Raw genomic sequence first — 20,550 nt, forward strand, 5'->3', positions numbered from 1 at the left:
ACGTTGGTCCTTATGGACGTTGCTAGCAAGTGGATTCCTCTTCAAACTACGTTGGAAGCGGTTGCTGTTAGGGTCCACCTGGACTCTGAGGTCACGGTTTGCAATCTTTATCTCCCTCCTGACAGGACTCTTACACCTGCTGCCTTAACTGCCCTTCTTCAGCAACTTCCTCCTCCCTTCCTCCTCCTTGGGGATTTTAATGCTCATCATCCTTTGTGGGGCAGTGCATTTCCATCTAGTCGGGGTCTTCTCATAGACCAATTTCTTGCAGACCACGACTTGTGCGTTCTTAATGATTGCTCCCCTGCTCATTTCAGTGCCGGTCTGGTACCTTTTCTGCCATTGATATTTCTCTTTCTTCTTCCTCCCTCCTCCCATCATTCCACTGGTCGCAACACAACGACCTTTGTGATAGTGACCACTTACCATTGATTCTCTCGCTCCCTTCCCACTGCCTGGTGGACAGATTACCTCGTTGGTCTTTCCAACGCGCTGATTGGCCTCTATACACTGCACTGCACTTCTTTCTCCCTCTTTGTCGGGTTGTATTGATGACTTCCTCTGTGACGTGTCTGATGCGATTGTTTGCGCTGCTAGCCTTCCTATCCCACACTCATCCAGACCATTTCACTGCCGGCAAGTCCTGTGGTGCAGTCCAGCCATTGCTGTTGCCATCAGTGATCGCCGTTGAGCTTTGCAACACCTTAAGAGGCACCCATCCGCTGTCAATCTTATTACCTTTAAACGCCTTCACACCAATGCCCGTTACTTAATCAAACAGAGCAAACAGGTGTGTTAGGAACACTTTGTTTCTTCCCTTTGTTCAACTGTCCCTATGTCATGGGTATGGGCTACACTTCATTCTCTCCAAGGTTGCCATCAGCAGTCTACCCTTCCGGGCCTTGCCCTCCCAGGTGGCCTTTGCACCGACCCGTTGATTCTCACGAAACATCTTGCGACCCATTTTGCAACAGCATCAGTATCAACCTACTATCCGGATGCTTTCCTTCACCATAAACAGCTTCCGCCTTATGTTTTACCCCTTGTCAGTCAGTATCTTACAACGAACCTTTTACAGAATGGGAACTTCTTGCCACACTTTCTTCTTTTCATGATACGGCACCTGGCCCAGACTACATTCATAACCAATTGCTTCAACATCTCAGTGCTCCACGACATCATCATCTTCTCCGGGTGTTTAACTGTATTTGGCTCCAGGGTGACTTCCTCTCAACGGAGGGATAGCATCGTGGTTCCCATCCTTAAGCCTGGTAAGAACCCCCTGTTTGTCAAAAGCTATCAGCCAATTAGTCTGACAAATGTTGTTTGCAAGTTACTTGAATGGATGGTAGCCCGGCGGCTCAGTTGGGTCCTCGAATCTCGGAATCTATTGTCCCCTTACCAGTGTGATTTCTGAGAGGGACGTTCTCCAATCGATCATTTACTTCGCTTGGAATCTGCAGTTTGGCAGGCTTTTTCCCAGTGCTGCCATTTGGTTGCCGTATTTTTTAACCTTTGCAAGGCCTATGACACAGCTTGGCACCATCACATCTTTCTTACACTTCATGAGTGGGATCTTTGGAGCCCACTCCCAATTTTTATCCGCCATTTCCTGTTCAATTGGTTGTTCAGGGTTCGGGTTGTTACTGTTTTTAGTTCTCCACAGACCCAGGAGAATGGCATCCCACAGGGTTCCGTATTGAGTGTACTTCTTTTCCTCATTGCTATAGATGGACTTGTGGACTCTGTCAGTCCTTTGGTCACCCCTGCTCTGTATGTGGATGATTTCTGCATTTGGGTTAGTTCCTCTTCGATGGCCTCTGCAGAGCAGCAGCTCCAGGGAGCTATATGGCATGCCTCTGCATGGACCCTCCAAACGCGTTTCAATTCTCTTCTTTAAAACTGATGGTGGTCTACCTCTGTCGCCGCACTACGGTCCACCCTGATCCGGAGCTCTACCTTGATGCACAATAATTACCTGTGGTCCCACAATTTCATTTCCTGGGTCTTCTTTTCAACAACAAGCTCACTTGGCTGCCTCATATCAGACTTCTGAAAGTAGGATGTTTCTGTAAACTCAATGACCTTCACTTCCTTGCCCACACCTCTTGGGGTGCAGACTGCTTCACCCTTCTCCGCCTTTATCGGGCTTTAGTGCTGTCTCACTTGGACTATGGTTGTCAAGTTTATGGTTTGGCTGCCCCTTCCACACTGCGCCTCATGGATCCGTTTCTCTCCCACTCATCCTTCCTATTCTATCTTGTTCCCAGACCAAGTATGTCACCCACCTGATTCCTGATTCCTGCCCTCGGGCGGGTTTACCGGTTGGGCTCTGCGTTGTATCTCTTCGCTGTGATTTTCAGCTTCCTTCTTTGTCCTATCTCCCACATTGACAACACAACTGCACTTTCACGTTTTTTAGCCTTTTATCTTTTTGACTTTTCTGAGATGTCAATCCGTCTGACTGGACCACATTTGAAACAAGGGACTGATGACCTTGTTGTTTGGTCCCTTCAACCCCAATCAACCAACCAACCAATGCATGAATCAGGGTGACACTGCACATAAAAATATGGAAAACAACAATATTGTGTTTGTGACATACATAACATGTAATGTACGTCAAGCTTTTGCGTGTGTGTGGTTTTTTCAATGTGCCTATTGCAAAACGAATTTGGTTTTTATTTGTAAACAGGTGTTGGTTATCACAGAATTTTTCATCATAGCATGCATACCAAATAAATCATCAAATATTGGTGCAGAGAACTGATGCTGTACAATTGATTGAATTTTTATGCAGTATTCTCTAGAAGCTCTCTATTTTGTATTTGATTATGTATGAGCAATTTCGTAGTCGCTTTATAAGATTTTCCACCTACCTGTAAAAATAAATGTCGCAAAGCTGCACAAGTGGAGTATATTGTGGAGGAGTTTCTTCAATACTGGCACCTTGACAGATCCTCTCTATCTTGAAAAGTTACATTGTAAAAGTCCAGGTTCATTTGCCCACCTCATGAATAGAGGAGCAAAAGAAACGGTTCTTCTCTCATTTATGTCAATTAGAAATTTCTTGTATAATACTGTTGAGAATTTGTCGGGCTTTGAAGATGTTAGCATAACGTTTTTGTATTTGTATGCATATTCTTATGCTGATTGTTTTTCATTCTTTGTTCAAAGGAGCCAGTGATCTCTTGCAAGCAGAGGAAGACCATTTTTAGTAATTTTCCAGATAAGATGACAGCGTATTGTGGAGCGCTCAAATGTGTCACCTTATGCACATCCTTTTGCTGCACAACAACCACCTTTGTTCCACGTTTGGCAAGAATTTCGTCATAAGTTGACTGTTTTTGGCGCCCTGGGATAAATATATTTCGCAAATTAATATTGTGTGTTCTGTAAAAATTGTATCTCAATTGATGTAAATGAGTCGGGTACTTTTCTCTGTGATACTTATTTGATCAGTGTTAATAACAAGGTCCTTGACATATTTTGGTATGAGAGCTCGACTCTGATTTCGGAAATTTGCTTCTGTGTCAAGGACTTTCTGCAGTGAAACACTTCCACTCTTAGTTCCAGATGTGGTGACTTTTCTCTGGTATTTCAGATGGCTTCGCTTGAAGAGCATTACCTATGAACCAGAAGCTTGAAATTCCAATCAGGAAATTGGGCCTGCAGCAGCAGGAGTCATTGTTGCAAGTTTCTTGTCGTCAGCTGCTGATTACAATCTTGAGCTTCTATAAAACAGAGGTCCACAAATCAATTGTTTTAAGTTGTTCATTCCTCATTGCAGCTTTATTAAAATGTGTACTTCCCATCTTTTCATATCTTTCATGCTATTGAGGCATGATGCTCTCCTTCTGTGAAGAGCAACCGAACTCCATCCTGGATACTCTCTCGCTATATTGATAACCATAATCTTGTAGCCCAGTGGTACTTAATCACCATCTGTTTTCACCTGCTTCTTTTGGGCTAGTTATCATCTGAAGATGATGAGACTACTTCACTTTCTTCAGACAAATCCTCTTCACTGATTTTTTTGTGGGCAATTAGTCAGTCTCATGCTATGAGTTGTTTCTCTGGTAGCATTTTGAAAATTTTATGAAATATTTCTTTTCCAATTTCCACATGTTCTTGTGTTATTACAGCAGAAGGTTTTGAAGCGATGAGATTGTTTTGTAGAAGAAGCTGTTCATTGTACAGAAGTACAGTTTTTAATTGCTCTTTTGAAATTTCAGTGTCAAGCAATTTGGATACACAATCAGGCTCACTGTCCCTTGCTGTGAAGTAGCAGGCACATCACTACATGTAATTGTAAAATTAGAGGCCTTGGAGTGTTTGCATGTAACTGTGTAGGGGACTAATGCACAAATGAAGTATTCTGGTTTTTTAACTCTGTTCCCTTTCTCCCTCCACCAACCAAAAGTTGTTTGTGCACATGCAGCTGTATCTGGTGGATCAAAATTAACTGCAGGATTACTGGTAAAAGGGGTTAATACGATGAGTTGTGCTGTAGCTGGATGTATACCAGAAAAAAATAGGCTCATGGTGGGTCGAAATGTGCCTGTGCAGATGCTGATAAAACGGGCTCACGGTGAGTTGGAACATATCTGCATGAATATGGTTATAATAGGAAACTAATTCCAAAATTTTAGAGAAAACCAATATTTTCAGCCTAAAAATTATGAAAACAATAAATAATTCTTTAGGTATTGATAATTTGCACATTCGCAATAAATCTGTTATTAGAATTATATGGGAATAAAGAAAAAAAATCTGGTAAGTTGGATTTGAAACACAGTCCTCTCTTATGAAACCAATCGTTTACTCACTTGGCTGTGGACTTGTCAAATGTTAGCTTTCCATGTTGCGTTGAGTGGCAGGTCATTAGTCTGGCTCCCTCAGATATTTATGTATTTTGCTTCTATGGTGTTATTGTAGTGATAAAACTGTAGGTTTGCTTTTAAAATTGTGCACCATAAAGAATAATCTATTTTAGCGAATCATTAAGATGTAATCTAGCAAATTCTCAGCTTAAAAGAGAGTTACACTTACAGAAGCTGAGGAAACCACCAAATAATTAAAGAAATAAATTTCTTGATGTGTTTTCATATGCAAGATGAAATGTGGCAGGTTTTTGGCCTTATTCTAACCAATTATATTCAGTTTTATTATTTGCTGCAATAATGTAATGATAGTACATAAAAATTAACATTCAACATTTCATCTGCAGTCGGTCTTTTTACATTAATCTGCTGTGAATGTTTTAATGTCAGAACATTATATCTCTGTGTACACAGATAATTGATATGTAGTAACATTGTATGAAATATTACTATGTGAATTTTTGCAGATTGTAATGTGTCTTGATGATCAACTAGTTACTTCTTCCTATAACATTTATTCATAGGACAGATTTATAGAACGAAATTATCTTTCTGTTTGACAACAATATCTTTCTCTTTGGACAGGTTAGTGACAAATCACTGGGCCTTCCTGAAGCCTTGCGAGGTGTGCGCATGACACGCTCTGAATTGCAGGCCCATGTGATACCAGTGCTTGCATCACTTGCACCGTACCACGCCCAGCTGGATCCTGCTCTTCAGCAACGTACCATCAAGTGTCTTGAATATGGGCTCATGTCTCGCTGTGCAAGGCAGTGCATTACTGCTCTTACAACCTGCATGCTTGAGATGCGTGATGCTATGCATAAATTGTTGCCGGAAGTGTTGCTCAATCTTTCAAAGATCTCTGCAACAGTACATATTGCCATACCTATCCTCGAATTCTTATCAAGTTAGTAAATTTACTTTTTTTTTTTTCCTTTCAGTGCCATGCATTCCTAAAAGTCTCAGGTGTCTTTATTTTAAAATTTTAAAGACTATAAAACTTGCAATAAAATCTGAGCTTTTAAGACTGATTAGTTAATTATCTTTTTCATTTGTAGGTAACCCCTCAGTCTACAGTGATAAGTGAAATGCAGTAATTGATTCACTGAATTTTAGAGGAATAAAATTAACCTTGATTTCACTGCATGTTTAACAGATTTAATGTTTATATACATAGAACTGTTTTTGATAATCAAAAACCACATTTTCTGTGACAAAAATTACAAATTGTTCTGTCACCAGAAGTAACTTGTGAAAAAATTCACTACATACATGCTGAGCTCTTTTTATTAAATGTTTTAAATCGTTGAAGTGGAGGTCTAATAACTTACCTACTCTGTCACACAAATGTTATCCAATATATCTCACGTACACCTTTCTGTGGCACAAGCAAGATGGCACAGTAGTTAACGCACTGGACTTAGATTCAGTAGAAGCAAGATTCAGATTCATGTTTGGCCATACAGATTGATGTTTCCCATGGTTTCTTAACACAGTGTAAAGCAAAATGCTGGACTATTTCCTATGAAAAGGACAAAGATGGTATCCTATACCATCTCTGTCAAATCACAGTGCACACTCAGTCCCTAATGACCTTATTGTCGATGGGGTATTAAATCCTAAATGCCTTTCTTCTGCCCTTCCTGCCTTCCTTTCTTCAGTTAAACATATAATTTATGTATAATTAAACTTGTAATTTACCAAATGTGTCCCTAATTTGAATTATACTTCATCATGCCTCATGTGGATTTGGCATATGAACAGTAAAAGGACAGGTCGTTATTGACACAAAATATTTTGAAAATGGTTACAATCTCTGCAAAACTGGGAAACTAATGTGAATTCAAATTATTTGTCAGGTTGTCAGCGCAATTATGTGTACTCAATCAATACCTTTCAAATTATTCACAACAACACTTGGTTTGAAAGTTGTAACAGCTCTCACATTGTGTCAATAATCAAAAAGAAGGATGCAAATTTTGCCTTGATTTGAAAAGAAGATATAGGAGTATGATTCCACAATTAATATTAAATTTTCATGGTTAAATCATGTTTGGTGCTAAAAGGCTTAAGAAGTAGTAGCTAAAAACTTCTTTGTGAGATATGCCACGTGACTTGACATTTGCCAAAATTGTGTGTCTGTAGATTAAAATGGGAACAACACTGAGTACTTGAAATAGTAGTTCAAAGAATGTTTAATGTACAAGAGGAATTGCAAGTAAACGCAGGTTGGCTGAATTAAATATTTTATCAGAACAACACTAAAACTTTAGGTAATTGAAGTTTACAGTGTATTTTGTTAATAGTGGGCCTGTTGTTGTAACGTTAAATTTTTTATGAGAAATGTTTGTGGAACATTTATTTATTGTGAAAGCTGACACTTCACACAAATGAAAGATGAATTGTCTCTTTGATGAAGTATTAAAGTCAGTGGAGTATCGGATACGCACAAGATTCAGTATCTGTGACCTACTGAAAGAAGACAGTAGAATTTTCTGTACTTTTTTGGACAAGGCATTGTGTGTGTGCGCGCGCGCGTGCGTGTGCGTGCGTCAGTTTGACAGTTTGAAATCAAAATTTGTAATAAGGTCTGAGGTTATGAAATTATACTGTAAAAATATGCATAATTTAATCAATAATCTCCTGGGTTAAGTTGCGTTCCATAAAATTTTTACAGTGTGTCCCATTTTAATCTATACCGGCCGATATCTCTGCAGCGGCGCAATTCTGCAAAAAAAAGCCTCTAGTAAAAGTTGTAAGGTTTGAAGTGGTTAATGGAGTGGTTACCTCGAAATGACCTGCAACCCTGTTATCAAGGTCAAGTCCATTTTTGCAAATGGTAACCCCTACTTTTTATTCCATATTTATATTCTACATGAAAAAATACACATTGTTTGTAGGAAACTCTTTTTCAAAAAACCAATGGTTTGTCACCATGGGGCACTTCACTGTAACTTTCCCGGGTTACCAATCTCTCAAGAACAAAGTGAGATTGTTAAAAATTTTCAAAGAAAATCTTGTATGGTTTCTGAACTCTTGTCCACTGACATAATTTTCGTGAGCTTGAAATGGCCTTGAAATTCCTCAGTAGGGATTAACCTGAAAGCAAATACCCTCGGTGTTTGCAGAACCTGATGTGCACCACATGGAGGTTGCCCAGTGGACTTCGCACATCATTATCCATGAAAAGGGTTGATTAACATGGTTCTCACTGGAAATTTATGGTCTCAGATGCTCGATCAACTGCCCATTTTGCCTAATGCACAGTGACACACTGTTGGAAACTGGTCTCGACATCATTCAATGTCTGGTGGGTGATTGCTTGGAAAGCTCCCACAATCCTTTCTCTAATATCTTCTGGTGTTGTTGGGGTAGTGGAATACACCTTCTGCTTCACAGCTCCCCATAAGAAGTAGTCCAGTGGTGTTAAGTCTGGCAACCTTGGTGAGAATTCATGAATTCCACTACTGATACCAATCCATCAATTTGGGTAAGATACATTGAGGTACCTTCTGACAGGTAAGGCCTAATGTGCAGGGGCGCCGTCCTGTTGAAACTTCATATGTGCTCGTATGTCTAGGGGGATATTTTGTAGTAAAGAAAGCACCAGATTCTAGAGAATATGAAGATATTCAAAGTTTCGCCATAAAAAAACAGGACCTGTCATGTAATCTCCAACTATGCCCGCTCAGATATTGATTGACCACCATCTGAGTGTTTGGCGATCTCACTGCCAGCGAAGATTTGCTTCCGCCCAGTAGTGTGCATTATGGAGATTGACTCCTCCCATGTTGTTGAAGTTTGCATTATCTGTAAAGAGTGTGCATGTGAAGAAAAAGGGATCAAGAGGTATTTGCATATTGGCCCATCAACAAAATGCTAGGTGTCTCTCAGTATCCCCAGGCTCATTTGCTTGGGTGATATGTAAGCGATATGAGTGATACGGGTGGAATTTAAAGTATCTTAATACAAGAGATACCACTGATTGGGGCACACCACGTATTCACTGATTCTGCAGAGTCGAAAGGTGTGGATCTACAGCGACAATATCATGAACTTCCAGTGCAATCACCTCTCTTGGGCCTGTCTTTCCTCTCTGCCTTTTCAAGGTCCTCTTTCAGGTCGTCTTACCAGAGACCTAACTGTAACCTTTGTGGGATGATGGGTATCGGGATACCTTTTGGTACACAATCTTTTGCACGGCTGCATGATTATCACGGCACTTGCCAGAAATTTTTATCATTCTCACTATTTCTAATCAGCCATTTCAGACAGATTAGAGTTGAAAAATAAATTGTACTGATCACATTTGCTGTTATTGATTTTCTTAGGTTTTACCTTCAATGAAACATCCGCCAACCGTGTTGCAGGACAACTGACTTATTACAATATACACGACCCATATGTTTACACTTGCTCGCTGTTGTTTATGCCACAACGTGAAGCCAGAACGTATAGTATTTAAGTGTGTTCTCTCAGAAAATTATGTAGGTGTCTAACGGATGAGTGTTTTTCAAGAGGCCACCTGTACATATCTCGATGTTGATGTAAATAATAAAATAGTCAAATACCCCATGGTATCCGTCCTTTTCAGATATGGATAGAAGGCAAAAATGAAAGATTGGCCAGAGGTCAATTGCAAGACAAAGTGACTCAGATAAATTTTCCTATTATGGGCTCCAAACATTCATGTTGAGAATAATTTTGCTTGTAGGGATTTGGAAAAATTTTAATTCACAGGAACTGATTAAAATCTCACGAGACATGATTGGTCTTAAGTCGCGTGAGGCAAAATTCATCAGAGTTCAACAAGGTGGTATTTTTCTAAATCCCTTAACACACATTTTTCTAAGTCCATAAGAGAAAAATTGTTGAGAGAGTCACACCAGTCAAGAATCACTCTAAGTGAGCATGGCCGAGAAATTTTTGGAGTCTCCAAAGGTAAAATTTCTCTGAACCCCCCAGTCATGATTTAAAATTCCCCGACAATGACATTTAATAGTTAGCCTCAAAGCTCCACCCTTCTCTCCTCTGATTGTGCTGGCACAAGCACAGTGCTAGTCTCTGATTCGGCACCCTGCACATGGTGCACATTAGTTGCCGCTAATGCCGATGGTATTTGCCTTCAGGTTAATCCCTACTGAAGAATTTCAAGACCATTTCAAGTTCATGAAAATTTCACCAGTGGATACAGTTCAGAAATTGTACAAGATTTACATTGAAAATTTTTCCCAATCTCGCTTCGTTCTCAAATACTGGTAACCTGGGAAAGTTACAATGAAGTGCCCCCTGGTGACAAACCATTGGTTTTTGAAAAAAATGTTCCCAACAGGCAATGCATTTTTTCATGTAGAATACGAATATGGAATAAAAAATAGGGATTACCATTTGGAAAAATGAACTTGATCTTGAATTCAATGCGTAAACAGGATTCAAGGTCTTTTTTGAGGTAACCATTTCGTGACCCCCTTTAAACCTTACAACTTTTACTAGGGTCTTTTGCCTTTCTTCCTCCTCATACGAATTGGAACCCTATTTGTGTTCTGTAGACCTGTCCTCTTCACTAAACTCCATCTTTCCTCCCATGAAGATGTAACACATGGTTCTAAAAGCTAGACATTAAGAATATTGTGGTTGCTGATTATTTTTATACTTGTCTAACAGCTGTACTTGGCATAGCACCACCTTAATATAATTTATAATGTAAATCTATAACACCAAAACACAACAAATAATTATAATACATTAAAGTAATGGGAAGTTACAGATATGCAAGAAAAGTGGAAGGCAAATAAACTACTTCCATTTGGTTATGGCAGAGAGAAAAAGATACCAGTTGCTATTCTTAGAAAAGTAGTAAGTGGAAACTTAATTTCAAAAATTGTAATATTTGATGGTGATTACTAACAATAGTAAAAATTTGTAGAAATGACACTAGAAAAAAACCAGTTTTAGGAAAAGGATAGATTGCTACTCACCATATAGTGGAGATGTTGAATTGCAGACAAGTTGGGCAATTAAGTTTATGGCCAAAAGGCCTTCTTCTGGAGTAAAACAATGCCTCCCTCCCCCCCCCCCCACACACACACCCATATTAACACAAACGTAACTCACATAAATAACCACTGTGTCTCATTGCCAAGGACAGACTGATAGCAACTGTGCATAATGGGAGAAGAAGCAACGTGGGTATGGGGCGGGGCGGGGCGGGGCGGGAGGGGAGGGGGGTGAGAGGAGGAGGGAGGGAGGGGGGAGGAATAGCAGGTCAGGGCTAGTGGACGGTAAAGTGCTGCTTGTGGTAGCAAACATCTACGAAGTGGGGTGATGCTATGGTAGCTAGGTACAATTCAGTGGTTAGATGGAGGACGGATGAGGAGGAGAGAAGGGGAAAGAAAGCAGAAAAAAAAGAGATAAGTAAAAAGACTGTGGGTGCGTTGGTGGAATAGGAGGCCGTTTGGTACAGGTAGTCAAAACTCCTGTGAAGAATGTGATTAATTTGCTCCAGTCCTGGGTGGTAGCGAGTCATAAGGGGAATGTTCTTCTGTGGCCTCACGGTGTGACTTGGGTAGGTTGTGGGTGACTGGACAGACACGGGACAGATCTGTTTCTGTAAAGGGTTGGGAGAATAATTTCGGTCTGCGAAGGCCTCAGTGAGAAACTGTGTATATTTCGAGAGGATCCGCTCCTCACTGCAGATGCGACAGCCGTGGGTGGCTAGGCTGTAAGGAATTGGCTCTTTGGTATGGAATGGAGTGCAGCTGTTGAAGTGGAGATATTGTTGGTGCTTGGTAGGTTCGATATGGACGGAGGTACTGATGTAGCTTCTTTGAGGTAGAAGTCAATATTGAGGGAGGTGGCTCATTGGATTGAGGAGAACCAGGTGAAGTGAATGGGGGAGAGAATGTTGAGGTTTTAGAGGAATGTGGATAGGGTGTCCTCAGCCCCAGTTCAGATCACGAAGATGTAATCAGTGAATCTGAACCATGTGAGGGGTTATATCACAGATTTATTTGTAGGTAGGGCTTCAAAGGAGAAATAATTGTGGATGAGGATGTAGTTGGTCACAGTGGTCAGGAAGGAGGTTGTATGTTTGGAATTCTTTGGGTGTTGAGAAAGGCAATGTTCAATAGCATCAAGGCTCTAGGCATTAGGGATGTTGTTATAAAGGGAATGACATCAATAGTGATAAGCAGGGCACTTGGTGGTAAATGAACGTCATTTATGCAGAGTTGGAGAGAGTTGGAATAAATGGTTGTTATCTTTCAATAGGAGAGTAGAGTGTGGCTAATAAGTGGGATGTGTTGGTCTGTGTGAGTAGAGATTCTCTCAGCAGGTGCACAGTAACTGATCACAATGGGACATCCTGGGTGGTTGGGTTAATGGACCTTAGGAAGCAAGTAGAATGTAGGAGTGTGGGGAGTAGCAGGTATGCAGTGAGAGATAATCTGTGGAGAGGTTCTGGGATGGGCCTAAGGATTTGAGGAGAGACTGGAAATCCTGTTAGATTTCTGGAATGGGGTCACTGTGGCAGGGTTTGTAGGTGGATGAATCTGACAGCTGGCGGAGTCCTTCTGCGAGGTAATGATTGTGGTTCAAAACTATAGTGGTGGAACCTTTGTCAGCAGGTAAGGTTATAATGTCAGGATCAGGTTTTGGGTACTAGATTGCAGTTCTTTCTGAGGATGTAAGATTAGTGTGCATGTTGAGAGATTTGGGAACAATGGAAATTCTGGAAAGTTAACAGGGTGCTTTGAGGGCAGTGAAGGTGGATCACGGTTTGATGGAGGAATGAACTGAGTCAGGCAGGATTCAACTTTAGTTTTAGGTTGAGTCTGGTTGATAAGGTTGGTGGCAATAAAGTGTTTCCACTGTAGGGATTGCAAGGAAGCAAGAAGGTCTTTAACAAGTCCAGCATAATTGAATTTGGGAGTGGGGCAAAAGGACTGATACTTGTGTGGGATTAAGTGTTTGGAGGAAAGGTTTATGACACTGTTTCGGGTCTCTTTAGGTTCCGAATTCTATATGGTGATGGGAGGGAGTTTGTAAGGGGGGTTGTAGGTCTGCGAGGCAAGGTTTGTCAGCTGTGAGGGGATGGGTGGAGCTTTAGAGGCTGTTGCGGACGTGGTGGATAGTGGTAGCTCTTTTTCTTCTTTCTTAACCTCCTTTTCGAAAGCTTTCACGATTATGATATTAATTATATTCCTTTTTCCTGTAGTTTGATACAGTCTGCTGACTTTTCGTTTTTTCTCCCTGGTTTGAAGGCCTCAGATTCAGTGGTCAACTTTATCACATCCTATTTTCTTAACATTTATCTTCTTTTAATATGCTCCAACCTTTATTTTTGTGTCTGCTGCCAGCATGTTATGATCTGCATCAGCGTCTGACACAGGGAAAGTCAGTGTCATTTTGATCATGTTTTTTAATCTTTGGTTGATTATAATTTATCTGTTATCTTGCAGTATCACCATGAGGGTTCCTAATATACAATCGATGTTGATAGTTCTTAAAACATTTGCAGTCCAGGTATCAGAGCAATCACTGAAGGCTATTAGTTCTTCTCTGTGCTTTTGTTTATATATTTTGGTACTCCAGTCTCCCATAATTATATAGTGAGTGAAGTGGTGTAGTGTTCAGCACATTGAACTTGCATCCAGGACAACGATGGTTCAGATCCCTTTCCAGCTATCCATATTTAGGTTTCCTGTGATTTCCCTAAATCACCTAAGGCAAATGCCAGGGGGGTTTCATTGAAAGGGTGCATCTGATTGCTTCTGTCAGTGGACATTAAACTCTATAATGTTCCTTGCTCCCTTCCTTTTTCCCCCCCTCATCATTATGGTATTTACTTTTCCCTTTCAATTTTATTTATAGATTTCTGTTGGATGTTCTCTGCTTATTTGGAGTGTATATCTCCTCTTGATATCTTCCTTCTTCCTTTTGTGCACTTCGTCTCATGTATAATTTGGCCTGTGCAAGGAATGAAACCTTGCTAATCTATTTCCATTATGCTAGTAAATAAGAGAAGTCCCTCTCTGAAAACCCCATACAGCTGTCTGCCATTATCATTTTGTAATTACGTCAAGTAATGCAAATTGATAGTTCAGAGTTAACACACCATTAGACTCCATGCCAGACTGACTCTCTCCTCTCTCTTTCCCAATGCAACCCATTGTTGTGGTGTGCTCTATACTCCATAGAGTGAAGCATATCTCCAAGGCAGGGGACACAGCTGCCTGGAGTAATCACTGACCAAACTGCTGGTGTTACCCCATTGTGCAGGAACAGTGTCCATCCATGCTCGGTTACTTGCACAGATAATACAAAGTCTTGCAATACATGTGCCCAAACTTCATAAACGAACTAATCAAAACTAACTGCATGTTTGGCAATCATTATTCATTAATACTAAAACACTGTGTAACACATCACTTTGCTGACATGGTATGTTACACCTCAGCGTTTGAACTTAAATAACTCAAACAAAAATAACAAAAACTATGAATTTTAAGTTACATGGAGGGTCACGACAGTACTGATGATGTTTTACTGTTGAAGATGTTCAGAATATCCTCCAAGGGGAGCACTACAGTGTCTGCACTGTTGAGGGACAGATCGACACATGTGTTTTGGTTGCCTTTGGAATGGATTCACAGGCAGTCACAGTCACCTCTTTCATGTCACCCACTGTTTGTGTCTTTGTGACATGGACTGTATCATTTGGAGTTCCGCCCAGAAAGAAGTCTTAACAGCATTATATCAGGAGATTTGGACGGAAACCCAACACATCCTCATTGACCTGTCCATCTCTCAACACATTTATACCAGGAATTGCTGCACATCACAATGGTAATAATGTGATGGTGCACAGACTTGATGAAAAGAAACAATTTTTATCTCACTACAGTTGGTGAACAGCTGACAAAATTTGTTCCTGCAACAGAGTATGGTACTTTACAACTAACACAGTTCCTTCAAAAAACAAATTGCTCTAAAAGTCCTCTGATATATGTGCCACACCACACTAATAACCCAGGAAGATTAACAGCTTGTTCCTCCTTAACATGATCATCATCTCTTGCCCAGTACACACAGAACGGCGATTGATGGCTCCATTGAATTTAGACGTCATCTCATCAGACCAAACAATATCAGTCAGCTTTTCATCATTACAAATTCATTCACAAAATTTGAGGTGCCTGTCTGTGTCACCCCATTCATTGCATGAATAGAGCTGGGAATGTAGGGTTTCCACTTCGCTTGCTTTAAAATGCAGTGAACACTTGATTTGCATTCACCTGATTCATGCACACATTGCCATATGGACTTCTTTGGGGATATTGTGGAAGCTTTTACCACTGTGTCCACTCATATTTCATCCACTACTGATTTCTTTTTGCCACACTGTCCATATCTCAGATCACACCAACTTTCTACCCTCTCAAATTTGTCACATAATTTAATTATTGGTACATGAGACCATGGTGCAATATCAAACTTTGACTGCCATTGTCTCTATACTTCTCTCATGTTTTCAAATTTCCATAAACACTTTAAAATCCACTTCCTTTGCTCCAAGGACAATTTTCCAACCATCTTTTATTTACATGTAGTTTCTGGCATCCGAAAGTAAACAACAGAAGAAAAAGAATGGTATCATATGCTAATTATGACAGCGCCATATAATCACAATTGGGTCAAGTTCGTACAGTGTAATCCCTTTTGTGGGACTCTGTGTCGAGCCCTATAGGATCACAGAAAGCATTCTACTTCATTTGTGCATTCTTTCTGATCTTTCACAATTCTCTCATTTTCTGCCCATTGAGTCTCTCTCTATCCTCAGTCCACTTTTTCCCTGGTGTCTTTGAGACTTCATTGACCTGACATGTATATCTTGTCTCTGTATGCATTTCTGTCTCCAATTTCTATTTGATTGTTTTGTGCTTTTTCTAGGTCAAGTTTGACATGTGTGATCAATGGTGTTGTTGACTTGACCCTTTGTATGTGTTTCAGAATTCTGTTAGTGAGTGATGTCACTCATGAATTTAACTTCCGATGTTGTGCCACCGAGTGTCTGTCTTGATTAGTCATAGTGTTTTTGGATTGAGTCCATGTTCTTCTAAGATGTTGAACAAGGATTGTCGGTCAACAGAATCGTATCCTTTCTTGAAATCTGTGAAAGTGCAAATGATTGGAGTATTTTAGAACTGTTTTCAGATTGAAGATTGGTTCTGTGCATGAACAATTTGGGCAGAAGTCTGCCTGGTATTCACCAGTTTTGTGTTCTAACTTTTCTTGTGTTCTGTGGAGTAAGCATGCTGAGAAAATTTTGTTGGTGATTTGGAACAGGGAGATTCCTCTGTAGTTGTTCACATTTTCCCTATCTCCTTTCTTCTACAGGAGGTGGATAAGTGCACATTTCCAGTCGGTATGAAGTCTTTCTTTTTGCAGGTGGTTGTGATTATTTGTGTAAGTTACTGAAAACACTTTGGTCCGAGGTTTAGTAGTTCTGCAATGATGCCATGTACACCAGGTGTCCTGTTGTTTTTTTAATGTAAGTATATGTTTTTGGATTTGCATGTTGGTGGGAGTGATTCTAGGTAAGTGGAGGATCAGTCCTGTATTGGGAACCTTGCTTCAGGTGCTGGGCAGTTAAGGTGGTCAGTAAAATAATGTGCCACTTCCTGACAGTTCTCTTGATTAGAAATGCAAGTTTTCCATCTTGTTTTCTGAATCATAAATTTTGAACTGTCTTCCCATAGATGTCCCTCGTGGAAGTCCTGTAGAATTCTCTTGTGTTGTGGCTATGGAAATTTTCATCTATAGCATCCAGTTGGTCCTTCATGTACTTGGTTTGCCTAATGAGTTTTGCTGCCTGTTTTCTGGATTCGTTGTAACAATATAGGTTTTCTGGAGATTTTTGCTTCTGAGTCCCACCATGGATGTTTAGTGTTCTTTTTCTGTGGTATCAGTTATTTTGCTTTTTGTGTAATCGTCCTATGGAATTCTTCTCATGTTTGCTTGTTGTCTTTCCCTTTTCCTGCTTTGTGTTGGATTCTATGATCTTTTTTGTGTCAAACTCCTCTATGTGTATCTGGTGGTTTTATGGTACCTGTGGAGATCTTGGCCATCATTGTGTATAATGATGCCCAGAATTCCTCTTTTGATTTGGGGTATTTTTATCATTATCCCCATTCATAGGGTTATGTATGTTGATCATGGTATATTTCCTGTTGGTGCATTGTAGGTGTATTGTCATTAGCCTGTTGCTTATGGGGGTGACTTCTCTGATTGAATTAAATATCTTCTTGTATACCACGACGGCCATGCCCGGAAGTGGAGCACCACTGGTGAATCTTTTTCCACTCTTGTTCTTGAAAATACGGAAGTATTTATTTGCATATACACACCTTAATGTCCACAGAAATTTTTTTCTTGTATGAGGGTAATCCCAAAAGTAAGGTCTCCTATTTTTATTATATGTACATAGGCCTGTTTATTTCTACAATGGTTTACATCAGTTTACAGCTTGAACATTTAGCTATTTTTCGACATAATCACTATTTCTGTCAATGCATTTTTGTAGGTGCTTTGGCAGTTTTTGTATGCCCATGTCATACCAGCTTGCCGCCAGCTCTGCAGCTTTGGTGAAGGAGGATGCGGCCAGTGGTGTGATAGTTGCTTGGTCTAAGGTGTAAAGTGGTGTGCCCAGGTTTCGTCACCCATGACAATTGAGTCCAGAAAGTTGTCCTGTTTGGCTGCAAGGCGGTGAAGAAATGCGCGAGAAGCATCAACTCATTACCACATGTGGTCCTCAGTCAGCATGCTTGGCACCCATCTTGCACACACCTTCTGGAAGTTCAATGTTTCTGTTAAAATTCTGTGAGTGGTGCTCCGAGAAACCTCGGGAACCAACGTGCAGAGATCATCCAGGGTGATCGGCCGATCTTCATGCATGCTTTGCTCAACCTTCAATACTGTCTCCTCAGAAATTGATGGTCTCCCGCTCCTTTGTTTGTCATGAATTTCGGTCCGATCAGCTGCAAACTCTCTACACCACTTATGAACATTTTTTATATCCATGCATGACTCACCATACACTTCCGTCAATCGACGATGGATTTCAATCAGCGCAGTGCCCTTTGTGTTGAAAAACCGAATAACTGTGCGCAATTCGCACTTGGGAGCTCCATTCTCAACGGCTGCCAAACCAAGACTGAGCGCCTCAGTGCGGCGTGTGCATGTTTACACACAGTGCATGAAGCACTCTTCATAACAGTGTGACCAACTGCCACACAGAGTTCTGTACTTATAAAAAAATAGGAGACCTTACTTTTGGGATTACCCCTGTATATTCAGTACCATTTTCTATTTTTTTCACCTCCAGTTAATATTACTTCATAGTCTATATGTTCATATTCTCCTTACCGACACCCTTAGGCCAAAGATATCAATGTTGTACATTTTCATTTCTCTCATCATATTTTCGAGTTTACACTCTCTATTCTGTGTTCTTACTTTTCATTTTCCAGTTCTCAATCCAGATACTCTTTTCTCTCCTTATTATTCTCTAACATGCAGCACACATCTGAGAATTTATCCATCCAGAGATCCAAGTGAGAATTCCCATGCATGCAAGATTTGTCCAATGAGACAACGGGTGCCACTGGGTCTTTTATGCTATTGTTACACATTGTCTTCCTCATCCTATGTTGTTAGCCTTAATAAACTCTTATCCATTTATGAATAGTTTCCCATTTCAGGCACATGAGTGAGCTTCTACCATCGTGCAGTTTGTCCACCCTGTTAAGGGGTTGTTGACACTTATTTGGAAGGGCTTTCCTTTTCACAAGAGATACTGAGTTACTGTGGCCCTGGCCATCTGTATAGGTGTTGCCTCAGTCTAAAGGGAGGCGGCATTAGGATTTTCACCCGCACAACAACCCCCCCCCCCCTTCCCCCCGAACCAACCCTGCATCACTGGCCCATCCCATCACAATATTGTAGTGTGGTTTCTGAAGTGTTAGTTGCTGTCCTGTTGTGACGTAGTGAGAGTCGTCTCTACAGTGATACTACAGTCATATGCTCTTTGTGTATAGAGAACTTGGTCAAAATAGGCAGCAGTTCTGTGTTGAAAGTTGTCTTTGTAACAATATGTGCTTGATCAGCTGATGCTGAGGTCAGTGAACAATATGTTATGAATTTTTCAGAAATGCTTGTTGACAGTAATCTTAATTGATTATTTGAGTCTTATTACAGCTTCTGTTGTGTATAATAAATTCTTCAGTTCCACAATTCCATCATCATTTAACCTTTTCTTTTTTAAATTATTTTCCAGCACTGACAAGACTACCAAAAGTGTTTGGCAGCTTTGTTGGAGACCAGTACATGTCAGTGTTTGCAATTTCATTGCCTTACACTAACCCTTTTAAATATAATCACTACACTGTGTCATTGGCCCATCATGTTATTGCTGTATGGTTTCTGAAGTGTCGGCTACCATTCCGGCGTGACTTTGTGAGGTTCATCACTACAGTGAGTAAAATAGACTACATTTCATTATAATGTTTATATGTATTCAGAGGATGTGTACATTTCAATTAAGTTGGTACATTAACAATTTCTAAATACAGTCTTTTTAGTAATAATATGAAATTTCTAGTTAGATGTCCAGACACAGGATAAATTACTTGCATGATGTTTGCTGCTAAGAAGTGCAACAATATAGAGTAAGACCTTGATAATCCGGAAGACCTGATAGTCCAACACACATCATAAACTTTTTTTGCACATGTCTTCCTGTCAATGTCATCTCACTAATTCAACTCGTGGACCAAGAGATCGCACAAAATTTCAAGTGCTGATACAGAGGAATTTTTGTGCAAAAGCTGCTAAGCTAGGATTGTCGTGTCAAACAGTTTCAACACAATTTTAACATTAATGATGCTATTTTCATCATTGCAAATGATTGGACTTCTGTGAAAAATACAACATTGCACAAGACCTGGAGGAAAGTGTGGCCTAAACTGGTCAGAGAAGCCATGGTGGAAACCAATGTAAATGATAATGAACTGACAACTCTTTTCTCTGATATTGTGTTATAAACTCAACTACACTAATGAACTGACTGTATTTTCATAAGAGGAAGTTGATGAATGGACTGACATGATGCAAATTTAGCTTTCTAAGAAGAAATGACTGATGATGTAATACTACTAAGTGTTTTCAACCCACAGGAAGCACCAGAAATGGTGAGTGATGATGAAGAAACACGTACAACTCACATCTCTGAGCTGAGTCTACAGAAGCCTTAAACACTTATGTGAAATTCGCTGAGAGTAGCCAACAATAAAATGCTTCTGAAATTATGAATATGCACATCACACAAAATAATTTTTGTCAAGAAAGTGCTTAGTCCAGGAAACAAGTTAGCATTTCAGTGATGTTCCAGAGCACTCAGAATAAAATTTCAGCTAAACCAACAGTGGCAGATACCAGTTGACATATTCCATACCCTTGACAGTGTCAAATATCTGTGCTATTCCTAAAGACAGAGATTCCAATTAAACTGCACCAAATTCTTGGTAACAATATAATTAGCTTGTTCTTGATCTTTTCAAATCAGTGGTGCTTATTTTATGTGTTAGTTGGAATATAAAAAAAATAT

General features: G+C 40.1%; 1 protein-coding gene across 2 annotated transcripts in view; it reads left to right on the plus strand.

The window, feature by feature from the left end:
- LOC126236094 (tuberin) overlaps positions 1–20,550 on the plus strand; it is a 315,500-nt gene that overhangs the window by 147,695 nt on the left and 147,255 nt on the right. For both annotated transcript variants that reach the window (XM_049945162.1, XM_049945163.1), the window contains exons 14-15: positions 5,469–5,793; positions 19,222–19,418. In XM_049945162.1, coding sequence (XP_049801119.1) covers positions 5,469–5,793; positions 19,222–19,418 — 522 coding nt within the window. The remainder of the gene's footprint in view (positions 1–5,468; positions 5,794–19,221; positions 19,419–20,550) is intronic.

The sequence above is a fragment of the Schistocerca nitens genome, chromosome 2, assembly GCF_023898315.1.
Source record: "Schistocerca nitens isolate TAMUIC-IGC-003100 chromosome 2, iqSchNite1.1, whole genome shotgun sequence".
Taxonomy (NCBI): Eukaryota; Metazoa; Arthropoda; class Insecta; order Orthoptera; family Acrididae; genus Schistocerca; species Schistocerca nitens.